Source organism: Lepidochelys olivacea, assembly GCF_965140295.1.
Source record: "Lepidochelys olivacea isolate rLepOli2 genome assembly, chromosome: 2".
Taxonomy (NCBI): Eukaryota; Metazoa; Chordata; order Testudines; family Cheloniidae; genus Lepidochelys; species Lepidochelys olivacea.
Genome location: NC_140412.1, coordinates 80673584 through 80688116, shown reverse-complemented (window position 1 = coordinate 80688116; position 14533 = coordinate 80673584). Strand labels below are relative to the sequence as shown.

At 39.7% G+C, this 14533-nt stretch overlaps 1 protein-coding gene across 1 annotated transcript in view; it reads left to right on the top strand.

The window, feature by feature from the left end:
- The window catches only part of TAF4B (TATA-box binding protein associated factor 4b), a 124945-nt gene that overhangs the window by 47914 nt on the left and 62498 nt on the right, over positions 1-14533 (top strand). The window contains exons 8-11 of the mRNA XM_084618565.1: positions 1156-1291; positions 1973-2078; positions 5886-6055; positions 9397-9527. Of these exons, the coding sequence (XP_084474691.1) occupies positions 1156-1291; positions 1973-2078; positions 5886-6055; positions 9397-9527 (543 nt within the window). The remainder of the gene's footprint in view (positions 1-1155; positions 1292-1972; positions 2079-5885; positions 6056-9396; positions 9528-14533) is intronic.

Sequence of the window (14533 nt, the reverse complement as noted above, 5' to 3'; positions counted from 1 at the left end):
TTAGTTTGTACTTGGTCTTATTTGTGGGGGGGGTTTTAATATCACTTCTCCATATCATCTGCAAAGATCTGGATTAGAAGTTGCAAGCCAGATTTCATTGACAACGAAAGCTACACTCACAGAGTAACTAATAAAACTTTTGCTTACTTATGTCAAACTTCATCAGCTGCTCTGAGTGAGAGGAAACAAAGTGATGCGTCTGGAAAACATTTGTATGTGGCTCTGAAAAGTCAAGTCTCATGAATGTGCTGTTAAAGTAGCATCGAAATCACGCTAATTGGGCTTTATTTAAATACCTGTCTAACAAAAACTCCCCTGAAACGAAGACCAATACAATCTATTTGAACATAAGAATTGCCATACTGGGTCAGACCAATTTAATACAGCACAACTCTCCTTTACCATTATTGCTGCAGCACTCACAAGAGGTGCTTATGATTTTTGCTCTTTATCTTGTATAAACTCCAATGCATTCAGTGCAAGTGTTGCTGGATAGTACTTGTCAGTCACAGCAGAAGTATGGACTTGAGGGGCCCTCTAATGTACAAAAAATATGTATTAAAAATCAGGTTATTCAGGGAAAAAAGCATTGTTTTCAGATTTCATCTTTACTAACACTTTCGTAGATGCATATAGTCTTCAGCTGTCTCTGTATAAAGACAATTTAAGAACTAGTTATGAAACCCATTGTCTGCGAATTAAAAAATGCTGGCTTTCTTTTGAGTAGAGTGTGATAGTTTGAATCCATATAGCAACAAGTTCAATCTTCTATTGATAGCCCTTAATGCCAGTTTCATTTATCAAAGAGTTAAAGCCTTTAGTGCAGTGAATTATATGGTATTAGGAAACTGTTCTGATACAGCAATTGGAAATAGGCAACATGGCTAGGGGTGAAATGTCTGTTGTCCAAACCATTTTAACACTCCAAACAAGTCAGTGTTGCTAAGTACAAATGTGAACAACTGGTAGGTTTACTTGTCCTGTCAAGACAAAAAGTATATTTGAAGTTTCATGAGCATGATGTATTTCTTAAAGTGAAAACTAGACATGCATGCATGTCCCCCAGCAGTTTTGGTTGAATGAGCATGTTGATAGGATTTATGTCTCTCTATATTTAGCTCTTTCCATGTTTGATATTGGATATACTGTTTCCAGGTAGTCCAGCAGCCATCAGGAGGCATTGTTAAACAAGTGGCCACACTTCCACAAACAGCAACACTGACTCTCCAGAAACCTGGCGAAAAAAGGATGCCATTAAACGCACTAATTCAGACTAATCAGTTTCCTGCAGGTAGGGCTGGACTTCTGTATTTTGGGGGTTTGTTGTTTTGTTTTGTTTTAAACAGGGAGATGGGAAAATGCTTCATTGTAGCATTAGATATTGTGGCAGAATGACACTGAAGGGACAAGGGGAATAATGTATTCAAACCAGTCAGTTAAGGTAAAATTATATGGGTGTCTTTGGAAGTTGCTTGGAACTGTATACTCTCAGAGCCTTGGGAGTACTCTGTCCATCACCTTGCCTGCTGAGAAAACATTTAACTTAAAAGATAAATAGTTTTACTATTTTGAGTACTCTAAGTATGCTCATTCCAGCAAATTGATTGTTTCCTTAAGTTCTCTTTTTGGCACTTCATGATATTAAGTGAGACGTCTACTGGTACAAGTTAATTTAACGTATAATTCAGTACATTTTCGTTTGTCTCAGCTAACTCATTCCTGTAGTGGGATATGTGACCTGCGTAGGTTAGCAATAAGATAGTGAAACTATTTCATTAAGAGGAAAAAAAATATATTAATTTGTTAGCCTTGCAAAATATGTAGAATGTAGTACTTTTGAGTGTCTGGTTTCCAAATGGATATAATTGGTTCTTCAGCCTGCAACAAAGACTTTTGTTTAGAATATGTACAGAATAAGCAGTCATCTATCTTGGGTTTTGTTTTTCGTTGTGGCATGTTGATGTTTTTTTAGGTTCCTTTCTGAAACAAATTACACTGCCAGGAAACAAAATTCTGTCGCTTCAAGCATCTCCTGTTCAGAAAAATAAAATAAAAGAGAATGGAACAACATCCTTCAGGTAAAAATAAACAAAGTCGGAAGTTTGTGTGGCTGTAGGAAACAGGACTTCAACAAAAGGAACAGACAGCAGTATAGATATGGAGAATGATGCCTCAATAAATAATTTAGAGACTTCTGATGGATCTCTTAATGATGCGGTGGGGGGAAGAACCTAAAAACATTGACCTGAAAATTGAGAGACTTGGATTAATTGTATGGGAATTGTACTGTTGGGTCTGGGGTTTTATCAGCATTCTGTTTACCATAGTGTTGACCTCATAACTTTGTGTATTAATGATGATGCTTTTATAGTGAGGAGGCATGTCAATGCTTTGCCCTATGAGATCAGCATTAAGTAGCTTGTCGCACTGTTATCTTTTTTATCAGAAACCCTAGTTGGGGTTAAACTAAAAATGACCTCTGCTCAGTCCAAACAGCCAGATGCCGCTGAACTGTAATTTGGGCTGTACTGGAACCTTCTAATACAGCTGGGAGCTTTTAAGGAATCTTTTATTACCTCCTCTTAGCTATTTGCTCCTTTTAGGTAGAGGTAAAAGTCTCCGGCTAAAGCTCTGACTGTGGTGGCCAGCAAAATACCAGCCCTTTAGATCACTAGAATTCTTAAAGATTTTAGTCCCAGTAACTCATTAAATTTCAGAACTTCAAAATCATTTTTCCTCTTGAAAAGTGAGTGTTGGAACAGAGATGGAGACTACCAAAAGCAGTTCGACTTCCAACTTAAATCAGACTTGAACCTTGGCTTCAAGAGGGGCTGCAGGAGGCTTCTTATGCTGCCATTCCTGCCCATTCGATTATTGTAGGTGCAAGGTGCCGGGGGGAAGCTGACTGGTCTCTCATGGCTAGGACTCTCCTCTGCCCTGTGGGGACCACAGCCTTGTCTGCATCTTGTGTCTGCAGGGATCAGATGTCGCCAGCCTGGTGGCAGTGCAGGGACAGCCTTGCTCCCTCCCTCCCATGACAGCAGGTCTGCAGGGGGCTTGCCACGCTGCCATGAGAGCCATTCAATGTCAGGGTGGCCTCCCCCGTGGCCGAGAGTCTCTGCTCTATTATCCGAATACCTTCCTTGTTCCGCATGCTGGGATTCAGTTAATGAGGAGGTTTAGATAATAGGATTTCAGAAAATTGTGAGCATACAGTATATGCCCGTGGCCCCTGTTTTTACAATAGATGCCATGGAACAATTGAGTGCCTTGGAACTACTGCACACATTTTTCAAGAAAACACCTGAGAAATATTTCTTTACCAGTTGAAATAATCTCCAGTTCTAATGTTGGCACTTCCCTTTTCTTTGTTTCCTATTGATCATCCCGGCCACTAAAAAGCTCTTACAGAATTGAAAAATATATATAATACAAATGGCTCTTCAGGTATTTATAACTATATTAACCATAGACCACTGCAGAAATACAGTCCTCCCCAAATACTTAAGTGAAAAGATGGACCTTGCCACTTGTCTGAAAGACTAACAAATTTGGGCCCTATCAGACAAAGGGTAGGAGCAAGAAACCACTGTTGAGGGGTATTCACAGAACGCATTGCTGACAGCTGTTGCATCTGTTGGTGGTCTCACTCTGATGTCTGAGTGCTGGTAGAATTCTTTCTCACTCTTCAGGTTGCTTCCTTCTCTATACCAAGCTTATCAGTCTCACCTTGATAGAATTTAAAGGCCATACGTTTATTCCGATTAGTAGCCCAGGGTCAATATAATATAGGATAGATTTAAGTGTTCCTTTCTAGCCTTCTCTTCTCCCTTCAGTAAAATGGAGTAAATAAAAGACTGAATAAAACAGTCAAACACCAGAGGGTGCCAGAGACTCACTTTTCATCTGATACTATATATTCATATTCACATAGTGAAGTACATCTATGTTACATGACTTTCATTCCCATTTAACAAATGTTGTGAGAATCTCAGCTTCAAGTAGAGATAAGCAGAGAACAAGGTGTATGTTCATTCCTCTGCCCCCATGAACTTGTAGACTGATATCTTTAGCCATGTACTGCTGACTGGTAAAAGGGCTTTTTCGCAGGGATTCAACACAATACCTAGTATAAAAGTGTTAAGAGAAATTACTGTGGAAAAGTATTGTTGTTTTATATATAGATGTTGTCATGCAAGTCTTTCAGTATAACCACTACATGGAATAACTTGAAAATTCTTCAGGGTGATAGCCAGAATCTAACTTCTGTTAGCAATATTGTGAGAGTGCCTTTAACTTTCAACTGGAGTTCATTACATAGTGCCCTACTTGAAATAAATTAATTGAATGTATCATAGAAACTAGTAATTGTTAGGGCTATTTAGAGAAATGGATTTTTGCAGGTTGAAATCAATACATTAGTAGAGCTACACTACATGAGGAAAAGCATGTTATAATTTAGCCACATATTCTGTCAGTTCCTTACTTGAGCACTAAACTACAAGTTAGGTGAGAGAGTCCTTTGGACTAAGTAGTATGAAATGATACTGGAGATGCACGTTTTTCCTTAGAACTCATCCTTGAAGGATCTAAGCATCAAATTTCAGCATGAACTTCTGTTAAGTCCTCTGGTGGCTTAGTGTATACGTTGTATTAATAGGTACACTGACTACATATCCCCCTTTACAGGCTGATCCATGGTAGTAGATGTAATTATACCACAGTGGGATCACAGCAGCCAAAGATTCTGTGGTCATTAGGAAGAGGGGAATTGGAGTGTACTTGTGAAGATCAATTAGTACTCAATTACCAGGCATTGAAGGCCTAATTTGCACACTTCCTGAAAGATTAAGAATTCTATTCTGCTAATACATTATGAATACACTCTTGAAATTGCTCAACAGCTACTGGGGAGTAGAGGCAGGAAACATCAGTGGTGACTAGTTTTAAATCATTACTGGTCACTAACTGTTCTGATAATCGTGGGCTTTAGCCCTTGTCTTAGTACATTGAATTGGAGTACAAGTCTGTCAGCCACTTAAGAATAAATTAAATGGGTTTGAGTATCTGTTAGCTTCCTTTTCCCTCAACATATTATATAGAAACTGCCTAGCTGGAAAAGTAGACAAATGAAAAGGGACAGAAACTGCTCTGAATACTGAAGATACAGTAGAACTTCAGATTTATGAACTGACCAGTCAGCTACAGACCTCATTTGGAATCCAAAGTATGCAATCAGGCAGCAGCAGAGACAAAAAAAGCAAATACAATCCAGTACCGTGTTAAATGTAAATTTAAAAAAAGGGGAAGTTTAAAAAAATAAATTTTTGGCAAGGTAAGGAAACTGTTTCTGTGCTCAGAGTAGCAGCCGTGTTAGTCTGTATCTGCAAAAAGAAAAGGAGTACTTGTGGCACCTTAGAGACTAACAAATTTATTTGAGCATAACCTTTCGTGAATCCGACGAAGTGAGCTGTAGCTCATGAAAGCTTATGCTCAAATTTGTTAGTCTCTAAGGTGCCACAAGTACTCCTTTTCTTTTTGTTTCTGTGCTTGTTTCATTTAAATTTTGATAGTTAAAAGCAGCATTTTTCTTCTGCAAAGTAAAGTTTCAAAGCTGTATTAAGTCAATGTTCAGTTGCAAACTTTTGAAAGAACAATCAGTGTTTTGTCCAGAGTTACAAACATTTCAGAGTTACAAACAACCTCCATTCCAAAGGTGTTCATAACTCTTAGGTTCTGCTGTAGTAGACTGTTTGCCCACTGATGAATAGGGATGATTATATACAGGTAGTTTACACTTGTGTATAAAACTGGTCAGCAATACAAAAGTCTCTTTCAGGATGTGATGGAAAGAACAGAATAACAATTGGCTTTCTTTTTGGTAGAGACGAAGATGACATCAATGATGTGACTTCTATGGCTGGGGTCAACCTGAGTGAAGAGAATGCATGCATATTGGCAACAAATTCTGAAGTGGTCGGTACACTGATCCGATCTTGTGCAGATGAACCATTTCTCTCTTCAGAGGCTTTGCAAAAGAAGATCTTAGACATAGGTGAGATCAAAGCATCCGTAAATGATATTCTGGACTCAATGATTGCATCGAACAATTTTCACTCTTTTAAAAAATGAAATTAGAATGTACTGTAATCTCTTACTGAGTTCATAAATCTCTATTTAGTCTGGAAAACAAGACAGCTATACTTCTTTATTTGAACTTCCAATCAGGAAATCAGTCCTAAACATTTTTGAGTGTGTCTTAAAAATAAAACTTTGTAAGATAACCCAAAGAAAAGATGCTCCAACAGCAACAAAGACATGAACAGAAGCTGTGAACCTTTTTAATTATGTTTGTGACCTGTAATAGGTACTGCACAGTATCAATTACCCACAGGCATATTGGAACAGGGTGTTGGTTAGTCAGCTTTCTACCGATGCAACCCATAACATAGGGAAGTATAATAATAGTAGAATAATTGCCTTCCTTCCCCCAACCCAGTGGCAGCTCTCAAGCTCTGAAATCTCACTATTAAATATGCACTTCTTACACAAGTGTTACAGATTCTGCTCATATGATCAGAAGTAAACCCAGGCCAGCCTATACACAGGAAACAATCTGTTTAGTAAGAAGGTGACATTCCAACATATTCCTTTTTCAGTGTCTTCAGGGCTCCTGATAATCTTGAAAGCTGTTTCAGGAGTAGCAATCTTGTTGGCATGCGTTGATGCTCAAAACTACTGCTTTCCCTTGAGACCTATTTTTCAGACCATTTTTGTTTCAATGCCTGCAAGAACTCAGCTCACATTTTAAAGAGCTGGGCTGAGGGCAGATGGGGCAAAACTATGTATTTTTATTTATGTATTTATGAATAATATTGGGAGCATATACCAAGAATGCACATATTTAAAAACTTGATTGTATCTCTCCCCCAACCTCAGGCGGTCAGTTTAGTGGGTCTAGTGAAGACCCTCCAAATTGACAGTGGATTGCTCTCCAGTTGACCCCTATACTTCTACCCTGATGAGAAGAGTAAGGTAAGTCGACGGGAGAGTTTCTCCTGTCGACACCACCCCTCTACCCCCCCGTGGTGTAGACCCCACAGTAACTCGACCTAAGGTACGTCAACTCCAGCTACGTTATTCACGTAGCTGGAGTTGCGTAGCATAGGTAGTGTAGACGTAGCCTAAGTGTTAGATCGCTCTCTGCTCTCTACAGCAAACACACATGTGTACAGCACCTAGCAGAATGAGGTCCTAATCATGATCATCACTATTGGATGCTCTTATAAATTGATAAGATAGATTTTTTTATTTAAAAAAGTGGTTTCCTTGTTCCTTTTTCATTGCTTAGTCTCTACCTGCTTGGGTTGCCTTAATCGAACACTAAGGTTTTACAGTAAACACTGTCAGGCAATAACATTGTATGTGTGTCCATAACTCTCATGTGTTACAGAAATCCAATTACATGGTTATACTATTTCTCAATGTAATCAGACAACATTTCTGTACCCTTAGTCATCTATGTAATACCTTCTTCTGATACTATGTGATATGGTTAGCCAGAATTCGTGCAAGTGTTCTGTGTAAAGTATACTTAGTGTGGAAATTCTGTTTACAAAAGAAAATAGAAAATCTAGCTGTTAACTATAAAGTCTAGTTTTTAACTTGTCTCATCCCTGAAATGTATGTAAGGAAAGCAATGCTGCTAATTAAAAAGAAAATATGTAATACATAGGTAGTGACAATTTAATAAGTATCTTGGAAGCAATGCTCCTATGAGTCAATAATGAGATATTGTCATAATGGGGCAGTAAAACTGGAAGGAAACTTTTTTCTTATTTGAAACATAGTACGTTAATGTGTTAAAAGTCAGTTTTATTATGCAAGATGTAAACAAAGGGGCACAGTTAAGGCTGAAGGTGTAAAACTTTGGTATTTCCTGACTTGAGTGTTTAACCATGTAATTTTAACATGATAGCTTTACTTTATGGAGTGTATCTTCTAGTTCGTATTACACAATTTAGGTTGGGAGGGCAAGGGAAATATAGCAAGCACTGGTAATTGGACTAGTTTAAAAAGTAAATAGAAAGCTAAAGAATAATTGTTTCAAGTGGCTTGTAATTTCAAGTATTTCAGTATATATTTTTCACCTCCTCCTTCAGTGGGCTAGCTTTTGAAAGCTGTCTGAACTAAAATAATGTTGTCCCAAAATAAGCTACTGTCTAAAACTGGGCTCCTAGTACTTACTAACTTATGATCAAAAATGTTCATGCAGTTTGATCTTACATATAACATCATCATAGGCCCTTTGTGAGTACATAAACAATAAGGACCTATATTATCTGGGTGCTACCATTAAATGACAATAAATAAAGGCATGCAAAACAGGTGATTATTTCAGAGTATATGCTACATTCTTAGCACTTCACTTTTTAGTGAGTAATACCATATTACATTTTAAATGAATACTAGTCTGTGCAGGGAGAGGGCAAGAAAATTAAAACTTTGTCTTGACACTGATACCAGCATTGGTTATCAGTAGCTAAACTGTGCTGTCTATTTAAAAAGAAGTTGGGTTGTCCAGGTACCTACCTGTAGATGAATTGACATGTTGATTGTGTCAACCACAGGAATACTTCTCTTTGGCTATCTGCAACTGTGAGAAGGTTGCAGAGGTGACACTTAGCCTCGGGTGTACAGCCCAAGCAGCTTTGCTCAAAGCTGTCTCCCTTTTTGATAGCGGCTGTTGAAATATGGAGAGAGGCAGTAGGGCTCATAAGGGAACCGGGAGAGGAGTGGCAGTTTGAGAGAACAGGTCAGAGGCGATGGCATTATGACCCCAATTGGACGAGATATATATATATTTCTCAAGTTACTACCTAGGGAGTCCTAGGTTAATTTGGTATATACTGTTTGGTCAGAGGTAGATGAGAGGAGGCTCTTATGCCTGGAGTACATTGCAAAAAAAAATCATTGAAATAAATGTCATGAGTTGTTAACAAGCAGTGTCTAACAGGGCAAAATGCAATCCTCTATTTTTTTAATTACTGAAATTAACAGAATATGGCACTAATTTCTACAGCTACCCTTTCTCCCCCCCCGAACATACGGCTTGATTTGTGTTCTTATTAACTTTGTCCTATAAATGACCTTGCAAGGAGAATGATTCTAGAGGCTAAGTGAAACAATGTCTATATTTTCTGAAGCTCCAGGCTAAGTTTTATTAATGTAATGTCTAAGATCTTTGAAGTTGTGACTTTACCAGGAAAATCATAATCTCCAAACCTTTATTCGTAATGGGTATGACTTCCAGGGGGAACAGAATACCTGCTGTGCTAATTATTTCAATTATCAGCTACTCCGAAAACACGTAATGGATTTTCTCTGCTTCCACAGGTAAAAGGCATGACATTATGGAACCTAACTCTGATGTTGTGAACTTGATCTCCCATGCTACACAGGAGAGATTACGAGGGCTCCTAGAAAAGCTGACTGTAATTGCTCAGCATCGAATGACAACCTATAAGGTAAAAGGAATTATTAAGCAATAATTATTTGCATTAAAGTTTGTTCTCTTCTGCAGCCTTAAAGGTAAACTTTCTCTCTGTATAAACACGCACATGCTGTATGTAAATTTTTAATCTGGCCCAAGACTATTTTCCAGGTTTGCTACTGTTAATGGTGGCTTACAGTTAATCCTGATGTTTCCCGTTTGACATCTTTGCTATGTGCACTAAAAGTTAAAATATGGTTAAACAAAAAAACCCTGGTTCAAACGTTTCATGGAAATGGTAATTTTAATGCCAGTGCCTTTCTCATGGCACTTGACCATTGTACTGTTTCCAAAAACGAAATGCTTTTCACATGGCTACTTGGTCTGCATTGACTTCAGTGGCGCTAACGCTTGCAAAGCCGTCAAGCAGGGTTGGATTGGCCAGAAGAACTTTCATTACTGGTTGTGATGCGTGAGCTTGAAAGAACGGAGCTTGGCTTTCTGATCTCTGCTTGTTTGAAGGGCTGGCAGTTGCTTGTAAATTGGACTTACTTCATAAGGAAGTAATTGAAAGACCACAAACATGGATCCTCCAGTACACATTTTAGATTAAAACCACTGAAAACACCCTTGCAGTGCTAGGATCCTGCCATTTATGTGGTTGCCAAATTGATAGAATGGTTTACGAATGAAGCTGCATGTGGGAAGAAAGTTTCGCTAGTTATTAACTAACAGGACTGTGACAGGGTATACCAGGCCTTTTAGACCCCTTCCTTTGAGGCGCTATACCCTGCCCCAGGAAAGGAGCAGTAAAGGTGTGTCCTCTAGGCTTGGCTAGAAAGGCTGCAGGGAAGCACCCAATCAGAGCACAGCAAGCTCAGCTGAAAGGAACTGCGGGGTTTGAGCTAATCAGTTCTTGGCTGGTACCAGAGGAGTAAGGAGGGGTGCTCCTGGCTGGTGGTTGGTGGCATTGGCATTCAGTGAGGAAGCAGAAGGGTTGAGAACTTCAGCCCTGAGGTAAGGGTAAAGAGGAAGGGGCTACGTGGTTACAGACCCAGGGAATGCAGCAGCAGTCGCAGCTATTAAAGGAAACAGCACATGGCTGCTATTTATACAGGTCCTGGTTTGGGATCCAGAGTAGTGGATGAGTCCGTCCCCCTCCCACCATGCCCCCCAAAGCCATGAGAAGGAGACAAGTTTAGTTTAGAAGCTTGAGCCCAGGCTCAGGGACAGGGCTGAAGACCCTGCAGAGAGCCAACCATTTGTTGGACTTTGTTACCCCGAAGGGGACTGAACTTGAAGGAGTGATGGGGCTTCAGAGCTGGGGCAATAAGAACTGATAAAGGCAAAGAGTCTCCAGGGAGACTGCTGTGTACCAGGGCACTCCCTGTGACCTGGGGGCACTGCTCTATACCAGAGCAGACACAGACTAAAGCTAGCCCAGAAGGGACTGAGAACTGGGCCCAGAGGCAGGACTAAAGACATTAATAAGGGCACAGGGACAGCCCCTGTTAGACCTCTTACCCCAGAATGGATTCATCCATCCATCCAACTATTACCTGAGTGACTTAGCTAGAGGGCTGAGCCACTGAAAACCTGCCTGAGGGCCACAGCCAACAGGGGATGCTGTCAGCAAAGAAAGGAAAGAGTGCAGGATTGCTCCCATCTGACAGCAGGTGCTCACAAGAGCTCACACTGTCACAAGGAGCTTTTTACTAATCTATAAAATGTATTTAAAAATTAAACATGGAAGAGGCAATATCAGAGAATGGGAAATGCAGTACCTGGCAGTGTCTGCGTAATAGTGTCTGAAGCAACTGGGACGTGCAGCTCCAACCCAGAAAGATGACATGGAACGAAATCCGATCTGAAAATAGTGTACCAACTCCCAATGAGAAGAGCCTCTGGAAGTCAGCAAAGTTTGACATCTCTGTATCCCAACCAAAGACTTGGAAATTAGAAGCCTTTCTTGCACAAATGAAGTGAAGCAGATGCTGAAAGCTTGCAGAAACATTGGAAAGCTATGCCTTTAGCATCCTGTAAAGACAAAAGACAGCAAAGGGCAATTTCTGAACAACAGTCTTAATGTGGCACATAGACTTCTGACTGCCTTTGTCATAATGGAATGGGAACCAATAGATTTGTCAAATCGCTGCCAGAAGCTAAGGGCATGGCTACACTGGAAACTTCAAAGCGCTTTCGCAGGAGCGCTCTTGCGGCAGCACTTTGAAGCGTGAGTGTGGTCGCGCGTGAGCGCTGGGAGAGAGCTTTCCCAGCGCTCCTGGTAATCCACCTCCCCAGGGGGATTAGCTCTGAGTGCTGAGAGCACAGCTGCGCTGAAGGGGATGCCTTTCTCACCCCTGAGCTAGCAAGTTAGAGCGCTTTAAAATGTAAGTGTAGCCAAGCCCTAAAATAGAAAGATTATAATATTTCATCAGATGTCCCATTTCCTCAAAACGGCTGTAGCAATTCACAATCATGTGTATAGTCTTAAGCAAAAATGCAGGCCCTGAAAAATAAGACTTTTAGACACCTGTTTTTGCATAGGTAGTGTTTTTCTTGTATGAACTTCCTCTGTAACGTGTGTCTATAAAAAAAAAAAAAAAAAAAAAAAAAATTGGGGCTTTTCATAATGTAACTAGGAATATACGTTTTTTTTAAGTGTGATAAATTTACATCACAAACATAAAAAGTAAATAACAGTGTAGGTTTATGTGGCCCCAGTGTAATTCTCCTTCCCTTCTTCTCCCCTAGGGCCGGATATCTAGGGCTAGGTATTAATTTGCAACATGGGAATTCATTCCTATTTTGCATGTGTTCCACCAGCCAGGTGAGCATTCACAAATTCAGGCTTGCATGTGCAAAAGAGCTAGATTTCAAATCTGTGTATCTACAGCAGGATATGAGATACACCAGGTAACTCTTCAAGGATTACACTTTAAGTAAAATAACTTCCACCCATACTGTACAATAGGAGTGGTGAAAATGGGGGGAAAATCCTCTTGGGAGTTGAGTCAGGCCAAAAGCAAGTAATTCTTCCCCTTGCTGGATAGAGAAGTAAATACTACAAAGAGCAACATGCATAGTGTTTTTGTTCTAGTCCTTCTAAAGAAACAGTCTATACAGTAAAATCTGCATTTGAGTCCACTATGAAATTCTGCATCTTGTCAGCTAGTCACTAATACAACTTTTTCAATGCATCTTTTATTAAAGTAACTGACTTAAAATGTGCTCTATTGTTCTCATATTCTCAAAAGTAAGGAAACTGATGTTGAAGCTTCCGTAACCTCTTTAACTTTAGCTCTGTTGTGCGTAGTCATTACAACACATGTGAATCATAGATAAGTCTAGTTATGCTATGAAGTTACGAAGTTGTTTCAGCTGTTATAACTGGTAGTTAATGCAGATCAATAAAGGAGGAGGAGTGAGTCAATCTTGGCAGCTATCTTCTTGGGTGTTGATGTTATTTGATGATGCAGTTTTATAATGGATTGTAGCAATAGGAAGACCACAAGAATGAAACAATAAAAGAACTCTGTATGAGAGGAGTTTGTGTCCCCAAATAAGCCTATTGCTAGGCAAAGTGTGTGTTTAATTTTGGTATGGGCATGTTCCTGGCCCTCTCCATCCAAATTCTGCATCCTGATAGAAATTGGAATGGACTTTAAGTTCTGAAAAAGTAGACCTGCCTGTCCATCGTTATTAGTTCTTTGAGGGAGTCAACAAAATAGCTCAAGGAGAGCAGTAGATATGACTGCATTTCAAAAAGCCTTTGATAGTTGCCACAAAAGCTTCTTGTTGTAGGTATTCATGTAGTCAAGGTATACAAGAGAAGGAATAAATGGTCAGTTTCTACATGGAAAGAGGTTAATAGTAAAGTATCTAAGCTATGTCTTCAAAGAAAAGTTTTCAGTGTATTGAATGAGATGGAAGAAGTTGTGAATAGTGAGGCAGATGACACGATTTCGGGTTGGCCAAAGCTAAAGGATTGTAAGGTATTTCAAGAGTCCCAACGGTCTTAAGCAATTAGACAACACAGTGACAAAATATTCTTCAACACAGTGAAAAAATATTCTTGTGCTTTTCTGCATTGAAACATAAGAGTGGTTCAAATTTTTCCTACATGTTGATGGGCTTTGTGTAAGGGAGAGACTTCTAGGTGTCATTGTGGATGGATCACTGTGGAACACCAGTCAAAGCAAATGAGATGTTAGGCTGCATTGTGGAGGCATATCTAGCAACTCCGTAAAGTTGAATGTTTCTGCATAAACCAAGGGTTCAACCCTTTTTCTATGTATCCTCCCCCAAACTACTGTGCTGACTTGTAACTTCTCAGAAAATTTCATTATGTACTCAGCAAGTTTCCTAATCTGTTCGGGAGTTAAAACTAAGTAGGTCCTTTAAGCTATTTAGTACCTACTATCAGCCTTTTTTGTGCCCAATAATCTCAGTAATTGAACACGCTCTTCAAACTTCCCATACAGTTAAAACTCACTGAAATTTTGTTCATGTTCTACATTTGAGTATTTGTTTAGGATTAGTGATCAGTTTTCCCTCTGCCTCTCTGCAGAGGCAGAAGGATGCAGTGGTGTACTACAGGGAATTCCATGGAGAGGTGCTCTTTCAAAGTGGCCAGCATCTCAACCAGACTGAGTGTCCCTGCTGTTTGATGGCATATGGGGCCACCATCTTTCCTGAGCAACAGTAGCTTTAGTCCTGTTGAGAACAAGGAGAGATGGTGGCCATTTTCAAAGGGGGCTTTAACTAATAACCATTAGAACATTCTGCAGCCTGCTCTGCCTAAATGACAGGGGTGGCCCTTATTATGTGCAGTTCAATGCTCCCTCCACTTAGTGATCCCTTTTTTTGGTGTGTTTTTGGACTGAGCTAGAAAGAACTATCTACTCCTCAAGAGGTCTCTATTTTTTCTTTGTTCCCCCGATTTGGGGGGAATTCTTGGTAGGAGTTGGCATACTAAACCACACCTGCTTTAGTCAGAGTTCCCATTCATTCATAACAGCACGGTAATTGAGTAAGAAA